The 26,273-nt window shown below is 44.6% G+C and overlaps 1 protein-coding gene across 1 annotated transcript in view; it reads right to left on the reverse strand.

Annotated features, from left to right (window-relative positions):
- LOC115106870 (copine-8) overlaps nucleotides 1–26,273 on the reverse strand; it is a 132,418-nt gene that overhangs the window by 69,611 nt on the left and 36,534 nt on the right. Inside the window, exons 2-5 of the mRNA XM_029630041.2 lie at nucleotides 15,716–15,756; nucleotides 8,569–8,615; nucleotides 7,946–8,049; nucleotides 2,161–2,200 (exon numbers count right to left, since the gene is read on the reverse strand). Of these exons, the coding sequence (XP_029485901.1) occupies nucleotides 2,161–2,200; nucleotides 7,946–8,049; nucleotides 8,569–8,615; nucleotides 15,716–15,756 (232 nt within the window). The remainder of the gene's footprint in view (nucleotides 1–2,160; nucleotides 2,201–7,945; nucleotides 8,050–8,568; nucleotides 8,616–15,715; nucleotides 15,757–26,273) is intronic.

Below are 26,273 nucleotides of genomic sequence, written 5' to 3' on the forward strand. Positions count from 1 at the left end.
GGTCAAATAATGCAGATGCTAAGCTACAGGAATGTTTTTCTAGCACAGACTGGAATATGTTCTGGGATTCATCCGATGGCATTGAGGAGTATACGACGAGTCACCGACTTAATCAATAAGTGCATCGATGACATTGTCCCCACAGCGACCGCACGTACATACCCGAACCAGAAACCATGGATTACAGGCAACATTCGCACTGAGCTAAATAGTAGAGCTGCCTCTTTCAAGAAGCGGGGCACTAACCCAAACGCCCTTAAGAATTCCCACTATGCCCTCCGGCGAACCATCAAAGAGGCAAAGAGTCAATAGAGGATTGAAGCCTACTACACTGGCTCTGACGCTCGTCAGATGTGGCTATTACGGACTACAGAAGGAAAACCCAACAGTGAGCTGCCCAGTGACATGAGACTACCAGACGAGCTAAATTAATTCTATGCAAGCAACACGGAAGCATGCATGAGAGCACCAGCTGTTCCGGACGACTGTGTGATCACGCTCTCTGTAGCCGATATGAGTAAGACCTTTAAAGAGGTCGATATTAAAAAGGTCACAGGGCCAGACGGTTTACCAGGACGTGTACTCTGAGCATGCGCTGGCCAACTGGCAAGTGTCTTCACGGACATATTCAACCCGTCCCTGACTGAATGTGTAATATCTACATGTTTTAAGCAGACCACCATTGTCCCTGTGCCCAAGAACACTAAGGTAACCTGCCTAAATGACTACCGACCTGTTGCACTTAGGTCTGTAGCCATGAAGTGCTTTGAAAGGCTGGTCATGGCTCACATCAATACCATAATCTCAGAAACCCCTAGACCCACTCCAATATGCATATCGCCCCAACAGATCCACAGATGACGCAATCTCTATTGCACTACCCAGCTCCCTTTCCCACCTGGACAAAATTAATACCTATGTGAGAATGCTGTTCATTGACTACAGCTCAGCATTCAACACCATAGTGCCCTCAAAGCTCATCACTAATCTAAGGACCCTGGAACTAAACACCTCCCTCTGTAACTGAATCCTGGACAACACATCTGGCAACCTGATCCTCAACACGGGAGCACCTTGGGGGTGCGTGCTTAGTCCCCTCCTTTCATGACTCCAACACCATCATTAAGTTTGCTGACCACACAACGGTGGTAGGGCTGATGACCGACAACGATGAGAAAGCCTATAGGGAGGAGGTCAGAGACCTGGCAGTGTGGTGCCTCGAGTCTTATTGTGTATGATGCTACAAACTTGGCACACCTGTTTTTGGGAAGATACTCTCATTCTTCTCTGCAAATCCTCTCAAGCTACGTCAGGTTGGATGGGGAGCGTCAGGTGTGTTAGAGTTGGGCTGGTATGAAAGCCTGCACACATGCGACTCTTGCTCTAGGACTATTTCCATTCAACTTATTTTAATTCAATCTCGGAACAGGTGTCCAAGGCAAAAGTACAGAACTCAAACTCCTTGGGGGGGAGCTAGCAGACAGAGACAGATTAGTGGAACAGAATGGTGTGCAGAAGAGAGAATGGGACCACATGAATGAGCAATTCCCCGAGCGTGTGACAGGCACAGATAGGGTCCTCGTGGTAAGACTGCAGTGGGTAATATGCCTCTCTTATTCTCGATTTTATAAGACAGATAAGATCAAAATAGATCCCACCGGGACGTGTGTGTGTGTGTGTGTGTGTGTGTGTGTGTGTGTGCCTGCCTGCCTGCCGGTTTCTGTCTATCTAAATGTAAATCAAAAATAATATCATTATAAAAGAAGAATCGGGGTTTATTGTGTGTCAACAAAGACAGACTGATGGCATTCTTACATGAAATTACGGTTTTTGTTCACAGCGATGACAATAGACAGGCGAGGGGCAGGGAAGGAATAGAACACACAGTGCATCACATGGAACTGAGAGCGAGTGAGTGCGTGAGAGAGAGAGTGAGTGAGTGAGTGAGTGCGTGAGAGAGAGAGAGAGAGAGTGTACAGTTATGCTAAAACACACTGGCTGCCCAGGGGAGGTCACCCCACTATGAAATACTAAACCCAGTCATTACAGAACAGAGATTGACTGCTGTAGTAAGGGGGTGCTAATGACAATAAGATGAACCCCCAAATCGTGTGCACACACACACCACACACACACACAGGGGAAAGAAGAGAGACTTACATGTTTCGACAGGTTGGCGCTCTTTGAGTCAACGTCGTACCTGGAGAAGAGAGACACACACTGTTAGAGGGGCCATGGAGATGACTGCAGTACAGCTGGGAGCAGCAGGTGATCTATAGAATGGGACAGTCAGACCGCTCAGTAAATGTATAAAGCAATGATGACACACAGAGTATTATTAACTCTTCTTGTGCTTTTCAATGATTTTATAGTATCCTGAAAATGTCGAAACGGTTGACTCCCTGGCCGTTTTAGTGTTTGTGCGTGTGCTTGTATCCTTGTACCAATACGGGTGTCTGTGTCTGTGTGAGCCAGTTCGGGAAGGGGGTTCTTGTCCAACAGGGCTGCAATCAGCTGCAGTAATTTCACAGTCCAGTTCATGCTACACAGCTCCCAAAAATAGGCGTCTATTTTTTTAGGTAATATTTGAAAGCTATTTTATGTAGACTGAGCCTCACGTAGTTGAGAGGAAAACAGTGCTACAAAGACCCACTACTGTTGCCCCGGTGTTTTTTCTGAGAGAGAGAACCACTACATTTAAATGGAAACAAACCACCAAGGAGAACGGACCAGTGCTCGTCGGCCTCTGGTTAAAAAGATGGTCTACAGTCGTTTCCCCTACATGCTAAATCGTGGCAGTAAAACATTTTCAGTGTAAACTTAAACTTAAACCATATATAAAATGATGTAGAAAAGAAAAATGGAGCACCATATTTAAAAAAAAAAGATCACATTTGAGAACTAACAAACACCAAAATAAAAACTAGACTCAGGGAGAATCTAAAACTACAATAAAGTCATGGCATGGAGCCCCCATTGATTAATGTTAGTTATTTAGATTTACAGGAAAATGTGCTTTTAACAACAAAATGGTCCCGTCACTTGTTTTGTTATACAGCTGAGACTATTGAAACATTGACCATTGAATAGCTTTCCATATCCCACACTGGAGCTTTAACGACAAGGATGAGCAACACGTCGTCAGCCATAGAACATAGAATCCATTTCAATCACATATTGGAACACCACCTCCCCACGATCACATAGGCCAGAAATAGACACCATTCTGTTGACAGAAAACAGTATGTGTGCCCGAGGGGAAATGGTGTATTCAAACAGTGTTTTCATCCACTATCATCTATGTCAATGTTGTCTCTACAGGATGGCCTTACTCAATTACACACATCAAAGAACCAGTAGGCTCGGATTCTGTTGATGGGAGATGAGAGGGAATATCTCTGTCTCCGTGTGATACTCGTGGGTCTCTGGGCTCTAGTCCTGTGCCAGCCTCCCCTAACACACACAGACACGCTCTCCCCGTCTAGCAAGCAGGACAGATTATGTGGCATACTGCCACTGTCAGGGAGATGGGATGGTGAATTGTCAGAATGAGCTCTGGGATGTTTGTTGTGTAACTCACAAGGCACTGGAGGCACAGCAGCTCTGATGTTCTATTCCATTGAACAGATCCCTTACATTCATGAAAACAGAATTTCCTGAGACACACAGCACAAGGCAAGTGTATTGCCTTTATTCAGCTGCCAAAACTGTCCCACAACACCTAAATCACACACACACACAGACTACCACGTGTGTGCGTGCGCATATTTGTGTACATTGTTTCTCCGTGATGTACATTATGTGTGTGTGCGTGCGGGTGTGCGCAGGGCTGTTGCCGTATTACCGCCACACTGGCAGTCATGAACGCAGTTTTATTCTATGTGACTGCTGAGTCACGGTAATCTGCTTTTATTTAGTCTGGACATGCGTTGGTAGTACCCGACTGGCTAACGACCGTCAGATCCTAATGGGCTGGTACTCAGGGCTCCATTGTCCCTCTAACCACTCTGACATCAACGCAAATGCTATGGAAAATCACATCAAACGCATCATTAAAACAGTATGTGCTTTTAAAAAACTCACCTCCCTGTGATGATCAATTTGAAATGATCAACAAGAAAGAAGATCGAAACTGAGTGGAAAACATGTTTGTTGTTTCAAAGCCTTTTCTAAAGGTGATGATTCATTCAAAATACCCATAAGCATATTAGAGCTTATGCATCTGCATAGGCCTATACTGCATATGAGCCCAAGCCTGAAAAGAACACTGATTTAAGATCATGTTTATGCCTTTATACAATACATAGCCTACCTCATATTACACACAGCAAAAAAGAACACAAGGACTCCCCTCAACACATACGCTTTTCCTCTCTCACTCACACTCCATTTACACTCCCTCCACCTGGCTGAATTACATTAGGTCTCCCTAGTCTATTTATAGCCTGTTGTGTAGTCCTGCCTCCCAGACTCTGTGTGTGTGTGTGTGTGTGTGTGTGTGTGTATACACTGCTCAAAAAAATAAAGGGAACACTAAAATAACACATCCTAGATCTGAATGAATGAAATATTCTTATTAAATACTTTTTTCTTTACATAGTTGAATGTGCTGACAACAAAAATCACGCAAAAATTATCAATGGAAATCAAATGTATCATCCCATGGAGGTCTGGACTTGGAGTCACACTCAAAATTAAAGTGGAAAACCACACTACCGGCTAATCCAACTTTGATGTAATGTCCTTAAAACCAGTTATGCATTAGCGCTAAACATTTGCTATCTAACTGGGAGTCTCCTGAGTGAAAGCATCCGAAGTTCTTCAAAAGGTCAATTATTTAATTTGGTTGCTTTTCTTATTTTCGTGAAAATGTTGCCTGCTGCCAGCAGAGCTAGAATAGCATTATGCCATGATAAACTTACACAAATGCTTGTCTAGCGTTGGCTGTAATGCATATTTTGAAAATCTGAGATGACAGTGTTAACAAAAGGCTAAGCTTGTGTTTGAATATATTTATTTCATTTCATTTGCGATTTTCATGAATAGGAAAAGTTACTAGGGTTATTTATGTCCGCTGCGTTATGCTAATTCGTTTGAGGCTATGATTACGATCCCGAATCCGGGATTGCTCGTCGCAAGAGGCTAAAACAAGTCAAAATGAGGTTCAGTAGTGTGTGTGGCCTCCACGTGCCTGTATGACCTCCCTACAACGCCTGGGCATGCTCCTGATGAGGTGGTGGATGGTCTCCTGAGGGATCTCCTCCCAGACCTGGACTAAAGCATCCGCCAACTCCTGGACAGTCTGTGGCGTTGGTGGATGGAGCGAGACATTATGTCCCAGATGTGCTCAATTGGATTCAGGTCTGAGGAACGGGCTGGCCAGTCCATAGCATCAATGCCTTCCTCTTGCAGGAACTGCTGACACACTCCAGCCACATGAGGTCTAGCACTGTCTTGCATGATGAGGAATCCAGGGCCAACCGCACCAGCATATGGTCTCACAAGGGGTCTGAGGATCTCATCTCGGTACCTAATGGCAGTCAGGCTACCTCTGGCGAGCACATGGAGGGCTGTGTGCTCCCCAAAGAAATACAACCCCACCCCACACCATGACTGACCCACCGCCAAACCGGCCATGCTGGAGGATGTTGCAGGCAGCAGAACGTTCTCCACGGCGTCTCCAGACTCCGTCACGTCTGTCACATGTGCTCAGTGTGAACCTGCTTTCTTCAGTGAACAACACAGGGCGCCAGTGGCGAATTTGCCAATCTTGGTGTTCTCTGGCAAATGCCAAACGTCCTGCACGGTGTTGGGCTGTAAGCACAACCCCCACCTGTGGACGTCGGGCCCTCATACCACCCTCATGGAGTATGTTTCTGACCGTTTGAGCAGACACATGCACATTTGTGGCCTGCTGGAGGTCATTTTGCAGGGCTCTGGCAGTGCTCCTCCTGCTCCTCCTTGCACAAAGGTGGAGGTAGCGGTCCTGCTGCTGGGTTGTTTCCCTCCTACGGCCTCCTCCACGTCTCCTGATGTACTGGCCTGTCTCCTGGTAGCGCCTCCATGCTCTGGACACTACGCTGACAAACACAGCAAACCTTCTTGCCACAGCTCGCATTGATGTGCCATCCTGGATGAGCTGTACTACCTGAGCCACTTGTGTGGGTTGTAGACTCCGTCTCATGCTACCACTAGAGTGAAAGCACCGCCAGCATTCAAAAGTGACCAAAACATCAGCCAGGAAGCATAGGAACTGAGAAGTGGTCTGTGGTCACAACCTGCAGAACCACTCCTTTATTGGGGGTGTCTTGCTAATTACCTATAATTTCCACCTGTTGTCTATTCCATTTGCACAACAGCATGTGACATTTATTGTCAATCAGTGTTGCTTCCTAAGTGGGCAGTTCGATTTCACAGAAGTGTGATTGACTTGGAGTTACATTGTGTTGTTTAAGTGTTCCCTTTATTTTTTTGAGCAGTGTATATATATATATATATATATATATATTTGTCCTGAGCTCAGTAAAAGGTACAGTAATAACTCCTGTCCCCCTCTCATTAGAGTGAGAAAATTGTGAGTAACAACATCATCATTACACACACGAATCAGTAGAGATGTACACTACATGACCAAGAGTATGTGGACACCTGCTTGTCGAACCTCTCATTCCAAAATCATGGGCATTAATATAGAGTTGGTCCCCCTTTGCTGCTATCACAGCCTCCACTCTTCTGGGAAGGCTTTCCACCAGACGTTGGAACGTTGCTGGAGGACTTGCTTCTATTCATTCACAAGAGCATTAGTGAGGTCAGGAACTAATGTTGGGAGATTAAGCCTGGCTCGCAGTCGGCATTCCAATTCATCCCAAAGATGAGGTCAGGGCTCAATATAGGCCAATCAAGTTCTTCCACACTTATCTCGATGAACAATTTCTGTATGGATCTCGCTTTGTGCATGGGGGCATTTTCATGCTGAAACAGGAAAGGGCCTTCCCCAAACTGTTGCCATAAAGTTGGAAGCACAGAATCGTCTAGAATGTCATTGTATGCTGTAGTGTTAAGATTTCCCATCACTGGAACTAAAGGGCCTAGCCTGAACTATGAAAAAAAAGCCCAGACCATAATTCCTCCTCCACTAAACTTTACAGTTAGCACTATGCATTGGGGCAGGTAGTGTTCTCCTGGCATCCCAGTCAGACCAATTCACATGGAATAAATTATGCTATTCGTGTAAATAGAGATGTGTGTATTCAGTCAGTTGTGTGTATTCAGTCAGGTGTCTGTATTCAGTCAGTGGTGTGTATTCAGTTAGTGGTGTGTATTCAGTTAGTGGTGTGTATTCAGTTAGTGGTGTGTATTCAGTTAGTGGTGTGTATTCAGTTAGTGGTGTGTATTCAGTTAGTGGTGTGTATTCAGTTAGTGGTGTGTATTCAGTTAGTTGTGTGTATTCAGTTAGCGGTGTGTATTCAGTTAGCGTTAGCGGTGTGTATTCAGTTAGCGTTAGCGGTGTGTATTCAGTTAGCGGTGTGTATTCAGTTAGCGGTGTGTATTCAGTTAGCGGTGTCTCTCTCAGTAAAGGAATGTGGCTTTTACCGTATTAATTCACAGGTCCTAGTTGGTTTTCAGTTTCATGACAATGGGCACACACACCTTTATTTTCTCTCTCGTATCGGCGAGAGAGTGCCCACGTGACCTCTTGATCCCTCGCATGTCAGAGAGAGATTTAAATACCTACTCTGACAGGATGACAAGGAGGGACACCGATACACACACACACACACACACAAGATTGAAAACACACACACTGACAGGACACTAGGCAGGGACCCCAATCCGTACTGACAATGCACACTGTAGATACACTCTAATACACACACACACACACACAACTACACAAAGGAAGTGAAAAATACAGAGGCACATACAAATATTTAGTTTGACTTACAGGTCAAATCTCAGATTCTGTCGTTCCTCAAAGAAATAATCCAAGATGAATTTACGAACAAACTCCGGGTTGAGAGTGTTTTCAATCACCTCTGTCCTTCCAAACTTGAGAGAGAGAGGATGAAAAGGTTGAGGGTCAAAAGCATGCAAGATATTTCCTTCAATTTAATGCGGGTATTTGACAGACCACATTCGTGACATACAATTGATTTCTAATAGAGAGAGAAATTAATTGACCGCGCTCAAAAAAATGTGATGGTGCATCTCAATTCCAAATAAATAAATGTATAAAATATTGAAAATTCATTACTTGAGAGTGACATTACGGATGTCAGAGGTTGCCTCCCAAATGGTACCCTATTTCATATATAGTGCACTACGTTTGACCAGGAAATAGGGTGTCATTTGAGACACAGACAGAGTAATACATGCACAGAAACCTAACACCGCTATCTATAGGAGTTATATGGGTCTGATATTTCAGTATTATTAATCATAGGAGAAAATATTCAGAGATGGGGAATCTAGGATTGGGTTGAGGATTCATTTCAGATCATGTTGAATATCAGGCCCTTTTCAATTCAGTCTCTGGTGTACTGTTTAGGCTAACTGAAGGGGACTTACCTCTCTCCACTCCTTATTGCTGATGCCTTGTGTGTACAGAACGCATACTAGATGAAGAAGGAGAAACACAGAAGAACCAGGTTAAACAGGGGACCCTACATGACCTGTTGAGTGTGAGGAAAATGCATTACAGGGTTACAAACATATGAGGAATGGTTTATCAACAACAACATAATGTTCTAGTGGGAAGAGAACTGAGCTCATTCCTTGTGCACTTATTTCAGTAGGGCTTTGAGAATGCAAGGCATAATAAGCTCCTGTTGAGTTAGTGACACACACACATACTTAATCACTTACTCAACAGGCTTCAAAGGAGAGTTGAAGCCAATCAGCCTCTGTTCATATGCCTCTTACAGAGAGAGTGAAGAGAGGAATGTAAGCGAACATAAGATGAGCCTTTGTCCCTCTCTCTCTCTCTCTCTCTCTCTCTCTCTCTCTCTCTCTCTCTCGCTCGGTCTCTGCCTCACTCCCACTTCTCTCCTTCATTTTCAAAGGCACGTCCAAACCTGTTTCTATTTTTATACGACCTTTAAGTCTCACCTGAGACCTAAGAAGAAAAGGCCAGAGTCGTCCCCCTATCCCTCCCCTGGCCTTGCCCTCTCGCTGCCCACTGAAGCATCTTAATGCTGGGAGACTTGAGCAGCAACACTCAGTATGATTAAGACGGCCACTCAGCACAAGTGCCTCCTTACATGAATGTTTATGGCCCTGGACCAGGCTCATCATCACAAGCCTATCATCATTAGTCACAAAGCCTCCTTCTCCCTAATCTTCGCCACAGATCCCATACCGGAATATGAATAAATCTGCCTTGAGAATATGACTCGTGACATATAAGTGGTCACTGACTAACGAGGCGTGAGAAGGAAGACGACCAGTTTCTATTTTTTGGGCTGGAGTTTTGAGGGGAGAGGAGGGGGGAGACTAAGAGACAGAATTTAGAAAATGCTGAATATATAGAGATCAGCACCAAAACAATGTTGATGACAAGGTTGACACACACTGATATCAAGTACAGGAATGTGTGTGTGTGTTGTGCTCACGTCATGAGACATACATAAAGAACGGAAGAAAAATAAATAAACTTACAGAAATTCATGCAAGGCTAGTGGAATATAAGAATGTCAAGACAGGCAGAAAAAGCAGACAAAAGGCCTGAAAGAAAAGAAAAACAGAACGAGAGAGAGGGAGAAAGAGCGAGAAGGCAAACAACACACAAAAACATTAACCACATGACTTATTGATACACGGTGATTCAAAAATCGGTAAAATATGACATAATAACATGCATACATACCAGTGGAGGCTGCTGAGGGGAGGAGGGCTCATAATGGCTGGAATGGAGTTCATGGAATGGAGTCAACCACATGGAAACCACATCTTTGATGTGTTTGATAGCATTCCATCGACTCCATTCCTCATTTTGAGCCCTCCTCCCCTCAGCAGCCTCCACTGATTGATAGATACATACATACATACATACATCACACAGACCACCTTTAATATGTATTTATTCATCGTTATTTTTTTTTTTGCACTGGCTCTATGCACACTCACTTGACTCTACACACACATACTAGACTGAAACTCCAACACACACACACACACTACATAAACTAACACACACACTCCACATACGCTGCTGCTACTCTGTTTATTATATATCCCGATTTCCCAGTCAATTTGACCTCTACCCACATGGGCATACTGTATTACCTCAACTACTTCGTACCCCTGCACATTGACTGGTACTCATTGGTTTTCTTTCAATTGTGTTACTATTACCTTCTATATTCAGCAAACATTTGTCTTCCTTTTTAACTCTGCGCTGTTGGGAACGTCTTGTAAGTAAGCGTTTCACTGTAAAGTCCTAGACTGGTTGTATTCGACCAATAACATTTCAATTTGACATCAATAACATCACTCCGATATTAACAACATTCAAGCAGCGTGGTTTTCCCCAAAGCCTTATTCATGTTCATGTGTTTCACGTGACCCTCCAGATCATCCAAACCACTAAGGAAACCACCACCTTCCGGAGACACCTGAAACCCCACCTCTTTAAGGAATACCTAGGATAGGATAAAGTAATCCTTCTCACCCCCCCCTTAAAAGATTTAGATGCACTATTGTAAAGTGGCAGCTCCACTGGATGTCATAAGGTGAATGCACCAATTTGTAAGTCGCTCTGGATAAGAGCGTCTGCTAAATGACTTAAATGTAAATGTAAGGAAACACTTGGTTGACGTTTTAGTCAATCTGCTTTCTCGGCGAGAGCTTCCCATGTCTGGAAAACACTGCCATCAGACACACACAACTGTACCACCTATCGCACCTTCACTAAAAACACAAAGACCTGGCTAAAGGGACAATCAGACTTGTGAACATAAATCCGTGAGTGTGTATTGCCCCTTTCAGTGTTATCTGTAGCTTGTGAGGTGTGGAAACTGTTGCTTTTATGTCATTTGCTTTGTTGATTGTGCTGTTGCCCGGTCGGTGTGCGGCGTGTTGCTTGTCCTATGTTGCTCCACATGGTCTCACTGCTCATTGTTTGTCTGTGTCGTTATTGCTATTGTTTTTAATAACCTGCCCAGGGACTATTGTCGGTAATTAGCCGGCTGGCTAAAACCGTCACTTTTACTGAAACATTGATTAAAAATGTGCACTGTCCCTGTAAAAAATGAACTCAAACTCAAATAAAAAGAGGAGCTAAGGCTGGAGGGATGGAAGGAAGGGCCTAGGTATGGTGGAGAATTAGGTTTTATTTTCTTTAACTAGACAGGTCAGTTAAGAACAAATGATTATTTACAACGACGTCCTACTCCGGCCAAACGCGGACAACGCTGGGCCAATTGTGCGCCGCCCAATGGGACTTCCAATCACGGCCAGATGTGATACAGCCCGAATTCTCACAACTACTGTAAAAATAAATACGTCTAAAGAAGTAGGGAGCGACTCACACCTTTGTGTAACCCCTGTTGTATGGCACACTAACGTACACCAGTTGTAATCATCCTAAGACATTTGCAAGAGAATCGTCGCCGTTGTCAATGCCATTCATCGGGCGACAAATGACTCCCATTGACAAGGCATTGGCTCTGTTCACCAAGTGCGTTGTTGCAGCCTGCGTGGATTGTGATGGGGCCTAAAAGAGAAGGCAGCGTTGCCCTCGGATCAGCTTTTCCCCATAATTTCACAATACTGACGACCGAGCAGCTCCTAGAGAGACATCAGCGCCTACGGCTGCAAATATGGGCGTGGCTTATAACGCGCACGTTGTTGCACCACATTAAATATTTTGAGGCAAGAATTAGACACTATATAGCCGTACAATTAGCAAAATAGAGCTCAATTGATTGAACATGAAATTGATTTCAATATGATAGAAATGCAGTGTACAAAACATTAGGAAGATGTGCTCTTTCCATGACATAGACTGACCAGGTGAATCCAGGTGAACGCTATGATCCCTTACTTGATGTCACTGGTTAAATCCACTTCAAAATCAGAGAGGATGAAGGGGAGGAGACGGCTTAAAAATCCTTCTTTAACCTTTGAAACTATAATGACACACAATGCATGTGTGCCATTCAGAGGGTGAATGGGCAAGACAAAAGATCTAAGTGCCTTTGAGCGGGGTATGGTAGTAGGTGCCAGGCGCACCGGTTTGAGTGTGTCAAGAAGTTCAATACTGCTGGATTGTTCACACAACAGTTTTCCCGTGTCTATCAAGAATGGTCCCCCACCCAAAGGACATGCAGCCAACAAGACACAACAGTGGGAATCATTGACATCAACATGGGCCAGCATTTCTGTGGAACGCTTGACACATTGTAGTGTCCGTGCCCCGACAAATTGAGGCCGTTTTGAGGGCAAAGGGGGTGCAACTCAATCTTAGGAAGGTGTTCTTAATGTTTTGTGCACTCAGTGTATGTAGGCCTGTTTGTAGCCTATAGGACTACTGTATTAATCGTTTAATGCAGTCACCCTCGGGTTTCATTTGAAGCCCCTTTTTATCCTTAGTTCGTGTAACAATTGGCAACTTTGTATTCGATTCCGTTCTGAAATGATCAGCGGTCAGAGAGAGACAGATAAACATCTTGATTCTAAGTTCAGCGGAGATCTTGTGTGTACAAAGTGACGCGGAAGGGCAACAACGCATCCAACGGCGCACTTAGCCGTTCTACGAGTGGTCTGAAGCGGTTCGTAAATAACAAACGTTTTAACGTTTTGGGAAACAGCTTTGCAATTTAACCCTTTACATGAGTGAAAATTGGCCTAAATGGATAGGGCTACATTTAAAGGTTTCTTAAAGAAGAAATATGAAAATTGAAAGGGAACAGTTTGGGCTAATAATTTTACTATAATCTCCACAACAGCTTACCGGACACAAGCCTGAATCCAAACATTACACTGTAAATTTTATGTGAATTTTATATTTGTTGTACTTATCGCCACATTTGTTGATAACAAAATCTGGAAATACTCTGGACACATTCAGTAAGATTAGAAGAACATTCCTGAAAAATGTGGGGTAGGTGCAACATAAAATAAAGCCATGACAAAGATTTGAGTTTGAGGACTAATTGGCGTTTCCAAATGGCCACACACACACACACACACACCTCTCCAAAGTGTGCACAGTTTCTAAGTCATTTCAATGCACCTTTATGACTCAAAGAAGATTCTTCAACTATAAGTGGCTTTATACACTTGTAGTTGTTTTGCTTGGAACACTACCCTGCATCCCCATCATCACACAAGTGTTTTTGTCGTTGTTGTTTACACAATCCAAAATCTGCCCATTATAAAATCGCTATCGGGGTCAGGTGGGCATCATTTGAAAGCTTGTTCTATTGCCAACATGGACTAGCTAAGTTATAAAAGGCACTGCATGATCAATCCGTGCAGCATTTACGATGATATGGCCTCTGCAGAAGTCAGGGCATTCATACTTCTTGCACTTCGCGGAGCAGCGCAGAGCTGTTGTGAAGGAAGTGAGTTTGTGTTTGTACAGGACCTCCTGCCCCCACCTACCGTCAACCAATCATGTCAATGCGTAAGCTATATGGAGCCCTCCCCATTGTTACAAAATTTGAGGAGGTGCACGGCGATGCGGTACGGAGCTCAAATTGGCCTCTGCGTGCCTCCAGAGGCTACGCGATTGCGTCACACCATCCATACGGCGCCGCCGACCACATTTTCGAATCTAGCTTAAATTAGCTCTTAGGCTTTGAATAGGCAATTCAGAGAAACAGATCCTAATTTTGGTACGCATAGAAAGGAGTCACGAGTGCATTCAGTTGCGTGTTCCGCAGCTAATTTTCTTCACAACAGACATAGGCTCATATGGGAAGTGCACATTTGGACTCACGGGTGTTTGTCTTAAAACCTGTTAGGGAAGTTGCGAATTTTCGCAGCTTTTTGTTAAAAATCGCGCAACATTTCAGCGCCCTGCTAGTCATGCCAGGAATATAGTATATGCATATGATTAGTATGTGTGGATAGAAAACACTCAGACGTTTCTAAAACTGGTTAAATCACGGCTGTGACTATAACAGAACGTGCGTTTCATCGAAAAGTGCAGGAAAATCTGATCACTGAAAATGGAAATAAATATCCATGCGCTACTTCCAGGAGTTGTTCAGAGTGAACCGGATTAAATGAGGCAGAGGTTGCAGTACCTACAGCTTCCACACGATGTCTAGAGTCTTGTCATTTGCTTCGGCTTTGATTCTTGGTCAAACCGACACAAGGGAACCGATTCCCTCCGGTCTCCGACCGGATGTTTTGGTTGAGATTTCTCCTGACATTTTTTCGAGACGGACACCTATAGATTTTACATCACCTCCTGGTTAATTTTATCGCTTATTAACGTGTACTAATACCTAAAGTTGCATTACAAAAGTATTTCGAAGTGTTTTGTGAAAGTTTATCGTCGACTTTTTTAATAAAAAAAAATGACGTTGCGTTCTAAAACGCTATTTTTTCCCCGTTGTTCACACAGTATTCATAGATCGATATCTAGGCTATATATGGACCGATTTAATCGAAAAAAGACCCAAAATGATGTTTATGGGACATCTAGGAGTGCCAAGAAAGAAGCTCGTCAAAGGTAATGAATGTTTTATATTTTATTGTGCGGTTTGTGTAGCGCCGACTATCGCAAAATCTGTCGTTAGGTGACGTTAGTGTATTCTGGGGGATACATGCTATCAGATAATAGCTTCTCATGCTTTTGCCGAAAAGCATTTTACAAATCTGACTTGGTGGATAGATTCATAACGAGTGTAGCTTTAATTCAGTACATTGTATGTCCATTTTAATGAAAGTTTGAGTTTTATCAACCACTATAGGTGGCGCTCTTGAACATTTCCGCTGATTGATGTTCCTACCACGGGACCACGGCCCTAACAAGTTTTAATTACATGACATCCAAGCGGTATTGTTATAAATCGTCAACGTCTTATCTTTCAAAATGCATCGAGTTCCCTCACTCAGACAACAAAGAATTTGCACAAGTTTCCCAATTAACAGGAGGGATGGGGGCAAGTTCTTGTTGCGTGCAGTGCTCAGGTTCAGAACGGCTATTAGTCAAAACTCGTACAACGCAAAGCCCGAGTTTTGATGTCGTTCCAATTTAGGGGCTTACCAGTGCCCAAATCTGCCTTTTTCACCCCGTCTATGGGTACGAGTGGAAAGGACTACCAATGCTCATACTAAAAGCTATAATGATGATTTTGGGAAACCGGACCCAGACAGAGCGAGGAGGTTGGATAGGGAGCGTGAGGATGGGTTAAGACAGATTAGGTCTTGGCTTAGGGCATAGAGAGGTGTTAAATGATTGAACAGCAGGGTTGGGGTCAATTCTGTTTCAATTCAGGGAAGTACACCGAAAGTCCATTTCTCTTCATAGCTTTTAAAGGAGGAAGAATTTGAATTGTTATTGAATTTGGTAAACTTTCTGGATTGACAAATTGAAATGGAATTGACCCCAATCCTGCTCAACAGGATACAAAGCTTGTTGGAGACGTTTCAGGAGAGTAGAGCTTCAGGAAGCCCCCCGGGCACACTCACCATTTATGCAGAAACAGGTATGAACAGGGACATTGTGAAACAAACAAAGAGAAAACCATGGTGATCTTACTTGGGTCTGATTTGGAAAAGGTGTCCATGTCCAGCAGATTTCTGTGAAGAGAAAACAAAACAGGAAGGAGCGAGGTGTGAATAGTGCAAACCTCACACCACGTCGCTTCGTTAAACACAACGAGACGCTGATTGGCTCATTAAGGCTGTCGTTAGTTAAGGCAGGGAACACCGTTGGGAATAGATACAGGATACAAGCGTGACAGACAGGATTGTATCTCAAATGGCAACAGATTCCCTAATGTCAAAAACAGCTTCCATCTCAAGTCCATCAGACTGTTAAAAAGCCATCGCGAACACAGAGAGGGCTGCTGCCTACATACGGACTTGAAATCATTGGCTGCTTTAACAAATGGATCACTAGTCACTTTAATAATGACACTTTAAGGATGTTCGCATATCTTGCATTACTCATATGTATATACTGTATTTTATACCATCTATTGCATCTTGCCTATGCTGCTCTGTCATTGCTCATCCATATACAGTACGTATATGTATATAGTCTTATTCCATTCCTTTACTTAGATTTGTGTGTATTAGGACCTTTTTGTGGAATTGATAGATTACTTGTGAGATATTTCTGCACTGTCGGAACTAGAAGCACAAGCATTTCGCTACACTCGCAATAACATCTGCTAACCATGTGCATGTGACCAATACAATGTGATTTAATAGTACACTATTAAAGGGCTCTGGTCGATAGGGTACCATTTGGGAAGAGAGACATGAGCGTCATGCTCTGATTGGCTAGGAGATGAGGCCTGTAGACGAGGCTTTGCTGTAGCAGCCGTTACAGAGTGGGTCTCTTAGCAGACAGAGAAATATTAAAAAGGTAAGAGAGAGAGAGGCAGCATACAGACAGTGCTGTTTAAAAGCCCCATCCATTATGATCGGTAACACCTTCTATATCATGATACTCAGGAGGGGGTTTATAATGAAGTCATCATCAGTGATCAAGAACACCTCCAGTGCACCTCCCCTTTGGATGGGGCCGCCTTCCAACCCCCTAGAGAATCAGTAGTACGTTTACATTAAAACAGACAAACTACCCCTAAGCCCCTACCTACACACAACGCATGAACACCTTCAAAACCCCACTGGAATCAATGACTCATTTTCAAAACAAATAACCTTAAACCCCACCCCGCCTTCAAATTCTAACTCCACAGCCAATGACAATTCTTACACTAGTCATTGAGCACTTATACGTTGGAGAATATTCGTTAAATAAACGGGGCCGGGCGGATTATGACTCGTTGAAAATCAGGGGATTTGGGGAATACAGTTCCCGCTAATATAACGGAGCTATTCTTTAGTGAATTCGCTGGAGTGATTCTGACACAGACCATTCATCCGATGAGATCAGGATTGGATGAAGGGATGGGGTGAGGGAACGAGAGATGAGATACAGTAAGTGACTCCTCTGCCATGGCTTGGAAACGTTAACCTCTACGGGATCGGTGTCCCTAAACCAGGAGGGTTGTTGCAAACGTGCACTAATGTGACTAGAGAATGTTGTATACAACAGCCAAAGACATGTCTTATATGGGCAGAAAGCTTACATTCGTGTTAATCTAATTGCAGTGTCCAATTTACAGTAGCTATTGCTGTGAAACAATACCATGCTATTGGTTGAGGAGAGTGTACAACAAAACACTTATCAAGGCAACTGGTTTGACACATTCACCTCTGTAGGTAAATAATGTACTTAATTTCAGTAATCGTGCTCTGATTTGTCACCCTGTGGGTCCCAGAGATAACTACTACATTTTTCGTTCGATAAAATCCATTTTTATATTCAAATGTAAGAACTGGGTTCTACAGTTTGAACCCCTGCGATCTCTGGCCCCACACCGACCCCGCCCGGCTAGCTAGACGTGTGAAGGTTAGTGTATTTTCTGTAGGGAAGATAATTATCTATCACGTAAGACATTCCTGGGAGTGTGTACACTTAAATGTTTTATTACCATAGCATTTTTGTATATTCTCTATAGTAATGTACTTAAAAATGTATCAATTGAGCAATTTGGCACATTTTGGGCAAACTCCTGGCAGACTCGATACAAAATATTGTCTGGTAATGCAATTCTTTATTGGCGCAGTATGAAACTTAACACACGCGCTGCTGCCATCTGGTGGCCAACATCTAAATTACACTTAGACTCCTATCTGAATGACTGAGCGACAGGCAGTTAGTTTTGGGTATGTCATTTTAGGTGGAAATTGGAAAAAAGGGTGCGAGAGAACTACCCTTCTCTCCTCCTGACCTGTTGGTTCATGTCCCATTGAACTATCCCTGACACTTACTGAGCTGTATAAAGGTGATGAAAGGTCAGAAAATGCTGACATGTTCCACTTTATTCCATTAAAGCCCAGGGATCAGCAGAGGCTTTGGACTGCTGTAGGACAGGAGGGAACACTGATCTTTCAGTGTCCATCCTTTCCTGTTTCCTGTTACCCGTGTTGCTCACTGACTCTCTCACTTTGTGTGAGTGTGTGTTTGCACGCGCGCATGTCTTATAGAATCTAAAAGCTGCAGAGTCTATAGTATGGTCTGCACAGTCGTGACAGCATTTTAAAAACAGGTTTCCTTCCTCATAGCAGGAGATAAATATTTTAGCCAGACTGTGTTGGCTGGTTACTGGCCCTTTGGTCCTCGCCATGTGTAATGGGCCCCTGGGTTCCCCCTTTGTGTGTGTGTGTGTGTGTGTGTGTGCGCGCCAGCATTAGGGCTGTGGTGGTCATGACATTTTGTCAGTCGGTGATTGTCAAGCAAATAACTGTTGGTCTCACGGTATTTGACCGTTAATTAACATAAACACATTTAGCATCTCCGGGCTCCACTCATATCCTACAAGCCACTGATGCAGACCTTTGGAACATCTGCATTTGGAAAAAGTCAAACAAATCTATTTAATATAGCCCACACCATCACAACAAATCCATTATTTATTTTAGACAGGTCTAAAGACGCATAGTATATTTCAGAAGAACGGAATAGTTGTCCTTATGTTAGGCTCTGATCTGGCTATGCTGTCAGCTACATTAGTTCATTTAGCAGACAAGACTTGCTTAGAATTCCGTAGGCATTATTTTATATTAATTTATAGTATGAAGAATACAATTGAACATAGCTGAATAAAATAGAAAGGATATTATCTCCAAACGATTTCCGAGGGAATGTGAACATGCAGCTATTCTGTGTTGAGCAGTTAACAAAGAAACAAGTCTTCCTATATGCTTCATTTAGTTATTTATGCAACTTCAGTTGTGATTCAAACGTTGGGCTGCACACACTTCATCAGTCTCTCATTCACAATTTAACAAGGACTTGATGATAATCTCACCAGGCTTCAAATTTCACGGCAGCATCCTCCTTGTGTGGCCGTAACACCCCCTAAAATAATTACATCCCTTTTGCGGACAAAGTGACTGTTGTGCCCTTGGGCTGAATATACCAATTATAATTCCCTTCTCCCGGCTGCCAAGTGCCTTGCTCTGAAGCACCTCTCACTCACGTTGGTCTCTCATATATCACAACTCTTATTAGCTAATGCCAGTAATGTGATCGGGTCCTTCTCATAGGCATCTCAGTTCCGAAGTAGGCTACAAGTGAAGACAGACACTTCGAGAATGCGTGAGTGTCCTTCTTATCAAAATCCGAGGCGCATAGTGAAGCTGTTAAAAGAACTGTCCACATTTACTTTTCATCAGCCAACAAGATGAGTAGGACTAATGAACAGCAAAAGCACTAGCCAATGTCAGTTTACTATCCCCCATAGTATAAAAGTCGACCTATTCTATTGGTCAACTTGTCCTTCTGTGCCAGAAAGATATATTCCAAACATACTCTGGAACAGTTGTGGGTTGCGATAGATCTCAAATTAATACAATATTTTAAAAGAAATGAGGCGGATGCAACAGATCAGAAAATTTAGCTTAAAATGTTGATAAACTATTTGGCTATTCCTTCACATTATTATCACAGCAATGCGCACACGGCAGTAGGCTATAAGCGCCAATGTTCCAAAATGCAATGAATTAGAAGGAAAACACTGTTCTTAAAATACATGTCATCTATGCACTTAAACAGCAAATGGAGGATGCTTTACCCATGGTTAATTTTCATGCCAGCCAGGTAGGCTATACTCCTGTTGTAAAGAGAAGCAATGTGCTTAATATTAGGAAAGATGCGAAATAAATGTATAGTAGGCCTAGCCTATAGAAAGCTGATGGGATCCCGCTCTTTTTAATAGAGGCCATCAAAACATTTTCACTCAATTGCATAGCGTATAGAAATGTTGCGCAACATGAGATCATGGGCTGTCGTGAAGTGTTTGATTTGACTTTCGATTACACTTGCATTGATGTCAGAGTGATTAGAGGGACAAAATAGTGAGTACCAGGCAGTTAGCAAGTTTGGTAGGCTATGAATGACCATCAGCAGCATCAGAGCTTGGAAAAGCCTAGTTACCGTGACTGAACGGTCATGTGCTATTTTGACTGAGGTCTTGACTCGTGATTGCCGGTGTAGCGGTAATACGGTCACCGTAACAGCCCTATCTCAGCATGCCTCTGGGTGGGCTGCATTTTATGCTTTCAACCTGAGATGCTAATTTGAACAAGTCATGCTCATCTCTCTTTCCATCTCTCTCTCAGTAGGAGGCTGAAAGCTGAAAGCCACAGAGATGATAAAAGCCCATTTAATAAGCTCTGTTCCATTAAGAGCTGGCAGGGTTAGTTTCCTGGAATTAACCCTCCCACCACTCCTCCACAGTGGTTTATCATTGGACGGCTTAAAGTGGAACTGACAGTGTTCAAACTACTTTGCAGCTATGAAACAAACAATCATAATATCAGTCAAAAATATCACATTTCCAGCTTATCCTACAAAACCAACTTTATAGGAAGTTTTAAAAATAGGTTCTGACGAAAATTCGGGACAAGCATGCATCCTAGGCAAATAGCTGGCTATTATTCCCCATCGTTTCAGTGCAATGTTTTAATGACCAACTAGCTGAAAAGGTTTGAGAGGGTTTATCTAATGTTCCCTCACTAGATTTGATCTTATTTCGCTCTGGCTAACAGTTGTCGATCTTGTTGTTGTCAATGTGCATAACTAAGGGAGACAGAGCCTACCTTTTTCACGGTTGTTTGATCAATAGGACTGTAAAAGTACCCACATGTAAAGAGGACTCCCGTGGTATTTACATAATTGCAGAAATGAATTCAGGTGCATTTTGTGGCTGTTGCTATTGCCTGTAGCCATAGTTCCGTTCAAAGTGAATGATGGCAGGCCTATGTGGCAAATGGCTCTGATTGGCTATGGCGCACCGGTCCTGGACAAGACAGATCATGGACAAGACAGAGTTTTTATTCTAGGTTTTATTTGCTGCAGTGTCTTAATTGTTCAAACGCACAGCCACTTTCCCACTCTATATTGCGATAGAATGTTCACAAATGCATTACTGTCATTCCCAAACATTCTATGCACAGTAAGCTTGACATCAGACCTACTGCTCATTAAAAACAGAAGAGACGAGAGCTGTTTCACAGAATATCCCCCCCCTTCTCTCTCTCTCCTCTCCCTCCTCTTCCCCTCTCTCGCTCTCTGATGAGATGTGTTCGTACAGACATTTCATTGAATGAACATGTCAAGCATGTCTCTGATCGGCTAACGAATGACAGATCGCCACTATTTATATGACAACATTACCATGACAACCTGCTGAACATGTGCCAGACCACCAGGATCTTGACCTATGTTAGCCATCATCCTCTACTGTGTTAATCGAGAAATAGATTTTACCTGATGGAATGGTGAAGTCACACACACAGTACAGTTACAGTCCCGCCCCCTGCGAATCAGAAATAAATAACCGCCATTGGTCTGTGAAACTGTGAGTTAACCGGGGATATTACTGTCCTGCCGGTCATGATCTGTGGCCATGGGTAACACTGTCACTGCACGGAGAGAAAACAGAGGACAAGAAAAGGAGAGGGGAGAGGAAATGAGGAAAGATGGAAAATGTGAGCAAACACTCTCTCCTACCTTCTTCCCTCTCTCCCTCCCTCACTCTTCCCACTCTCCTGCTTCCCTCTCTTCTTCCTTATTCCCTCTCCCCTTCCTTCTCTCCTCCTCCTCTCCTTCCCCCCCTCTCCCTCTCTCCCTCCCTCCCTCCCCCTCTTCCCTCCCTCCCCCCTCTTCCCTCCCTCCACTCTCCCACCTTCTTCCCCCTCTCCCTCCCTCCCTCCCTCCCCTTTTCCCCCACACCCCTCTCCCTCCCTCACCTTTTTCCCCTCCCCCTCCTTCACCCCTCAACTCTCCACTCTCCGCCTTCTTTCCTTCCTTCCTTCCTCCCTCCTTCCTTCCTCTCTCCCCTTCGCCCGCTCTGCCTGATTCACCTGTCTTCCCTCCCTCCACTCTCCCTTCCTTATTCCCTCTCTCTCATTCCTCCCTCATTCACCCCTCTTCCCTCCCTCCACTCTCCCTCCTTCGACCCTCTGCCTGATTCGCCAGTCCTCTCTCTCTCCTCCTTCCCTCTGCCCTCTCTCCTCCCTCCTTCCTTCCTGCCTCTCTCCCTCCCTTTCTCCTTTGCGCCGCTCTCCCTCCTTCACCCCTCTTCCCCCTCTCCCGCCTTCCTTCCTCTCTCTCCTTCGCCCTCTGTCTGATTCGCCCGTCTTCCTTCCCTCCCTCCCTCCTTCCCCCTCCCACCCTTTTCCCCTCTCTCCCCCATCTTCCCTACCTCCTCCTTCCCCCTCCTTCCCCTCCCTGCTGTGCCCCTCTTCCCTCCCTCCCTGCTTCGCCCCTCTTCCCTCCCTCCGACCCTCCTTGCTTCGACCCCCTCTTCCCTCCCTCCTTCGCCCCTCTTCCCTCTTTCCTTCGTCCCGCTCTCCCTGATTCACCCCTATTCCCTCCTTCCACTCTCCCTCACCCCCCCTTCTTCCCCCTCTCCCTCCTTCTTCCCCCTCACCCTCCTTCTTCCCCCTCACCCCCCTTCTCTCTGCTTCCCCCTCTCCCTTCTTCTTCCTGCTTCTTCCTGCTTCTTCCCTCTCCCTGCTTCTTCCTGCTTCTTCCGCTTCTTCCCCTCCCTGCTTCTTCCCCTCCCTGCTTCTTCCCCCATCTTTCCTCTCCCTGCTTCTTCCCCCATCTTCCCTCTCCCTGCTTCTTCCCCCATCTTCCCCCTCCCTGCTTCTTCCCCATCTTCCCTCTCCCTGCTTCTTCCCCCATCTTCCCTCTCCCTGCTTCTTCCCCCATCTTCCCCCTCCCTGCTTCTTCCCCCATCTTCCCCCTCCCTGCTTCTTCCCCATCTTCCCCCTCCCTGCTTCTTCCCCTCCCTGCTTCTTCCCCCATCTTCCCTCATCTTCCCTCATCTTCCCTCTCCCTGCTTCTTCCCCCATCTTCCCTCTCCCTGCTTCTTCCCCCATCTTCCCTCTCCCTGCTTCTTCCCCCTCCCTCCATCTTCACTCTCCTTCATCCATCTCTCCCCTCTCCCTCCATCATTCTTTCCTCTCCCACTCTTAGTTCACCCTTCCTTCACCCTTCCCAGTGTGGCCTGGATAACGGATCCACAGAGAATCACACTGAACTAGATCCAGCCAACACGGAAGGAAACGGAAACTCACACACACACACACACACACACACAATTCTAATTCAAATTGTGATGTAGAATATCACATCTGTGCTTCCATACAGCTGCAGTATCAAAGAACAAAACACTCAAGCTGTGGGATTCCTTCTCCCTGTTGTAGTAGTGAACATGGTGCTGGGATCCTAATCTTAACAACATAACATTGCCTACCTACCTGCACATTCAGAAAGATCCTGATCCAGAAACAAATAGGTGAATATATGCAGTGTACCTTCTTCATTTAGATTTGACTGTATCTAATACAAAACGGGAATGCTGCAGAATAACAGACTAGACACATATCATACCCATAGAAATCCTATATTAATATTTACTGTAGTGAATATGCTTTCTATTTCCATGATAGCTTGTACTGTTTGAAAGGACATAGAGTTGTGTGTGGCAACCGAGCAGGATTATGCTTGACAACATCTGGAGAGAACAGTTGCAACAGAGCGTGCTAATATGAGCTGAGGCTTTTCAACAGGTCACTGAGCCCAGCTCCACAGGTAGAAGCTAGCTGCTGCTTTCTGTCCATCTTTCTCCCTATCCCTCCCACTGTCTTTCTCACACACACACACACACACACACACACAGAGAGAGAGAGAGCGAGAAAGAGAGCATCAGCAGCGCTGTGGCTTGTATATTCTCAGTGCCGCTCTCGGAGAGACCTGTCCTAATTTTTACTGACAAGCCGGGCTGGGAGGGCAAAGAGACAGCCTCGGCAGTGTGTACGCATGCGCTCACCTTCACACACACACACACTATTTCAACCTGTGCTTGCCATGTTTTACATTGCCAGGCAAATCAACATGCAAAGTGGTGGTCATGAAAGGCATGCCACAGAAGTATAGCCCTTCCACTGTGACACAGCTAGTTATTACTATACACACCGCCAGAGACCTTTTACATTTACATTTAAGTCATTTAGCAGACGCTCTTATCCAGAGCGACTTACAAATTGGTGCGTTCACCTTAAGACATCCAGTGGAACAGCCACTTTACAATAGTGCATCTAAATCTTTTAAGGGGGGTGAGAAGGATTACTTTATCCTATCCTAGGTAATCCTGAAAGAGGTGGGGTTTCAGGTGTCTCCGGAAGGTGGTGATTGACTCCGCTGTCCTGGCGTCGTGAGGGAGTTTGTTCCACCATTGGGGGGCCAGAGCAGCGAACAGTTTTGACTGGGCTGCGCGGGAACTGTACTTCCTCAGTGGTAGGGAGGCGAGCAGGCCAGAGGTGGATGAACGCAGTGCCCTTGTTTGGGTGTAGGGCCTGATCAGAGCCTGGAGGTACTGAGGTGCCGTTCCCCTCACAGCTCCGTAGGCAAGCACCATGGTCTTGTTTAAATGCTTTGCTCTCCCCCTCCGTCTCTCGCTATCCCTTTTCACTCTGTCCCCCCCCCTCTCTCAATCTCAGGTCTTACCACCATCTATCAATGTATTCCATCTTAGCTAGGCACAATAACACATTTACTGAAGTGTCAGTGTTTCATTCATGGATTCTGTTGAGAACCCATTCTGAACGGTTGCTCTCCGTCTGTCTGTTTCTCTCTGACCTTTCCTCCAACTCTCTACCCCTCACTCCCTCTCTTACTCTCCCATTTCCTTTGCCAGTCCTCCAGCAGAGAGAAGAGCCCAGTAGAGGAAAGGCTGTTAGGGCTGGCAGCATGGCAGCAGGCAGACAGGAGCCAGGGGATCCCTAAGCAGCGCAGAGAAGAGCAGTGTGCTGCCTCCCCAGGGTAGAGATGAGAGGGACACCCAGAGGAATACTAACTACAAGAGAGATGCAACCAGGGTGGGGATTACTACACTAGGCCCATGAGTCCCCCACTCACTGGAATGTGTTTCTCTCACTCCATGAAATCTTATTACGACATGTTGGTAAATCATTACTGTAGCATTTCTGATGGGATGTTGTTGACATCTTTGTGATTTATGTATATGGAAATTAGAGCACGTGAAAACACACATTTATTAGCACAAGGAGAGCGATGAGTAGATGTTGGATACATGGATACTTGCTTCTCCAGCAGTCTGTCAGCCTCAATATCACCATGGTGACAGTGACTGACAGTCAGGTTGAGGCCCAGCCCCCTAACTTCTTGTTTCTAATATTCCAACAGTGAAAAGGCTGAGAACACCTGTGGCTGTCACTCAAATCTTCACCTGTCATTCAAAAAAAAAAAAAAAAAAAACTCTAGCCTGTGATTTATAGAGTTAAGATGGAACTCCTCAATTCTGGTCCAAAGGAGCCACGTGACGTGCAGAGTTGTGTTCCAGCCAAGTGCTAGCACACCTTCAACTAATCAGAATAGTTAGGTGTAGATAAAGTAAATAAGCATGATAACATTCAATATTTAATCTTAGAAGACAGTCAATAAAACAGTCATTCCATGCAAACCATACAAAAAGCCATCGCAGCAAAAATGTGATTTGCCTGCAAAATGCTAATAAAACAAAAAGTGCTTACAGTAGTGAAAGGAACTGGAGTTAAGTTGAGCGGCACACTCCTCCAACGAGAAAGATCAAGGCCAAAAAAAGCAATATGTCACCGGGTGATTGAAGTGAATTCAGTGTAGGATGACTAGGCACTTGGCGGGGTGACGAGAGGAGCTCTTTAGAGTAAGTGCTGCTGACTGCTCTTTCTAGCAATGAATGTAATCATGGTTATTGATGTATTCAGGGATCGATTATATGAGCCTTGGTCATGGAATAGGGTGACATCTGGGATGCAGCAATGTCTGACATACGATATGCCAAAAACCTTAAAATGCTTAACACCCCGGGCATCTTACAATCTAAGCTAGATGCCCTCAATCTCACACAAATGATCAATGAACCTACCAGGTACAACCCTAAATCCGTAACCATGGGCACCATCTTAGATATCATCCTGACCAACCTGCCCTCTAAATACACCTC

Source organism: Oncorhynchus nerka, linkage group LG23 (genome assembly GCF_034236695.1).
Source record: "Oncorhynchus nerka isolate Pitt River linkage group LG23, Oner_Uvic_2.0, whole genome shotgun sequence".
NCBI classification, from domain to species: domain Eukaryota; kingdom Metazoa; phylum Chordata; class Actinopteri; order Salmoniformes; family Salmonidae; genus Oncorhynchus; species Oncorhynchus nerka.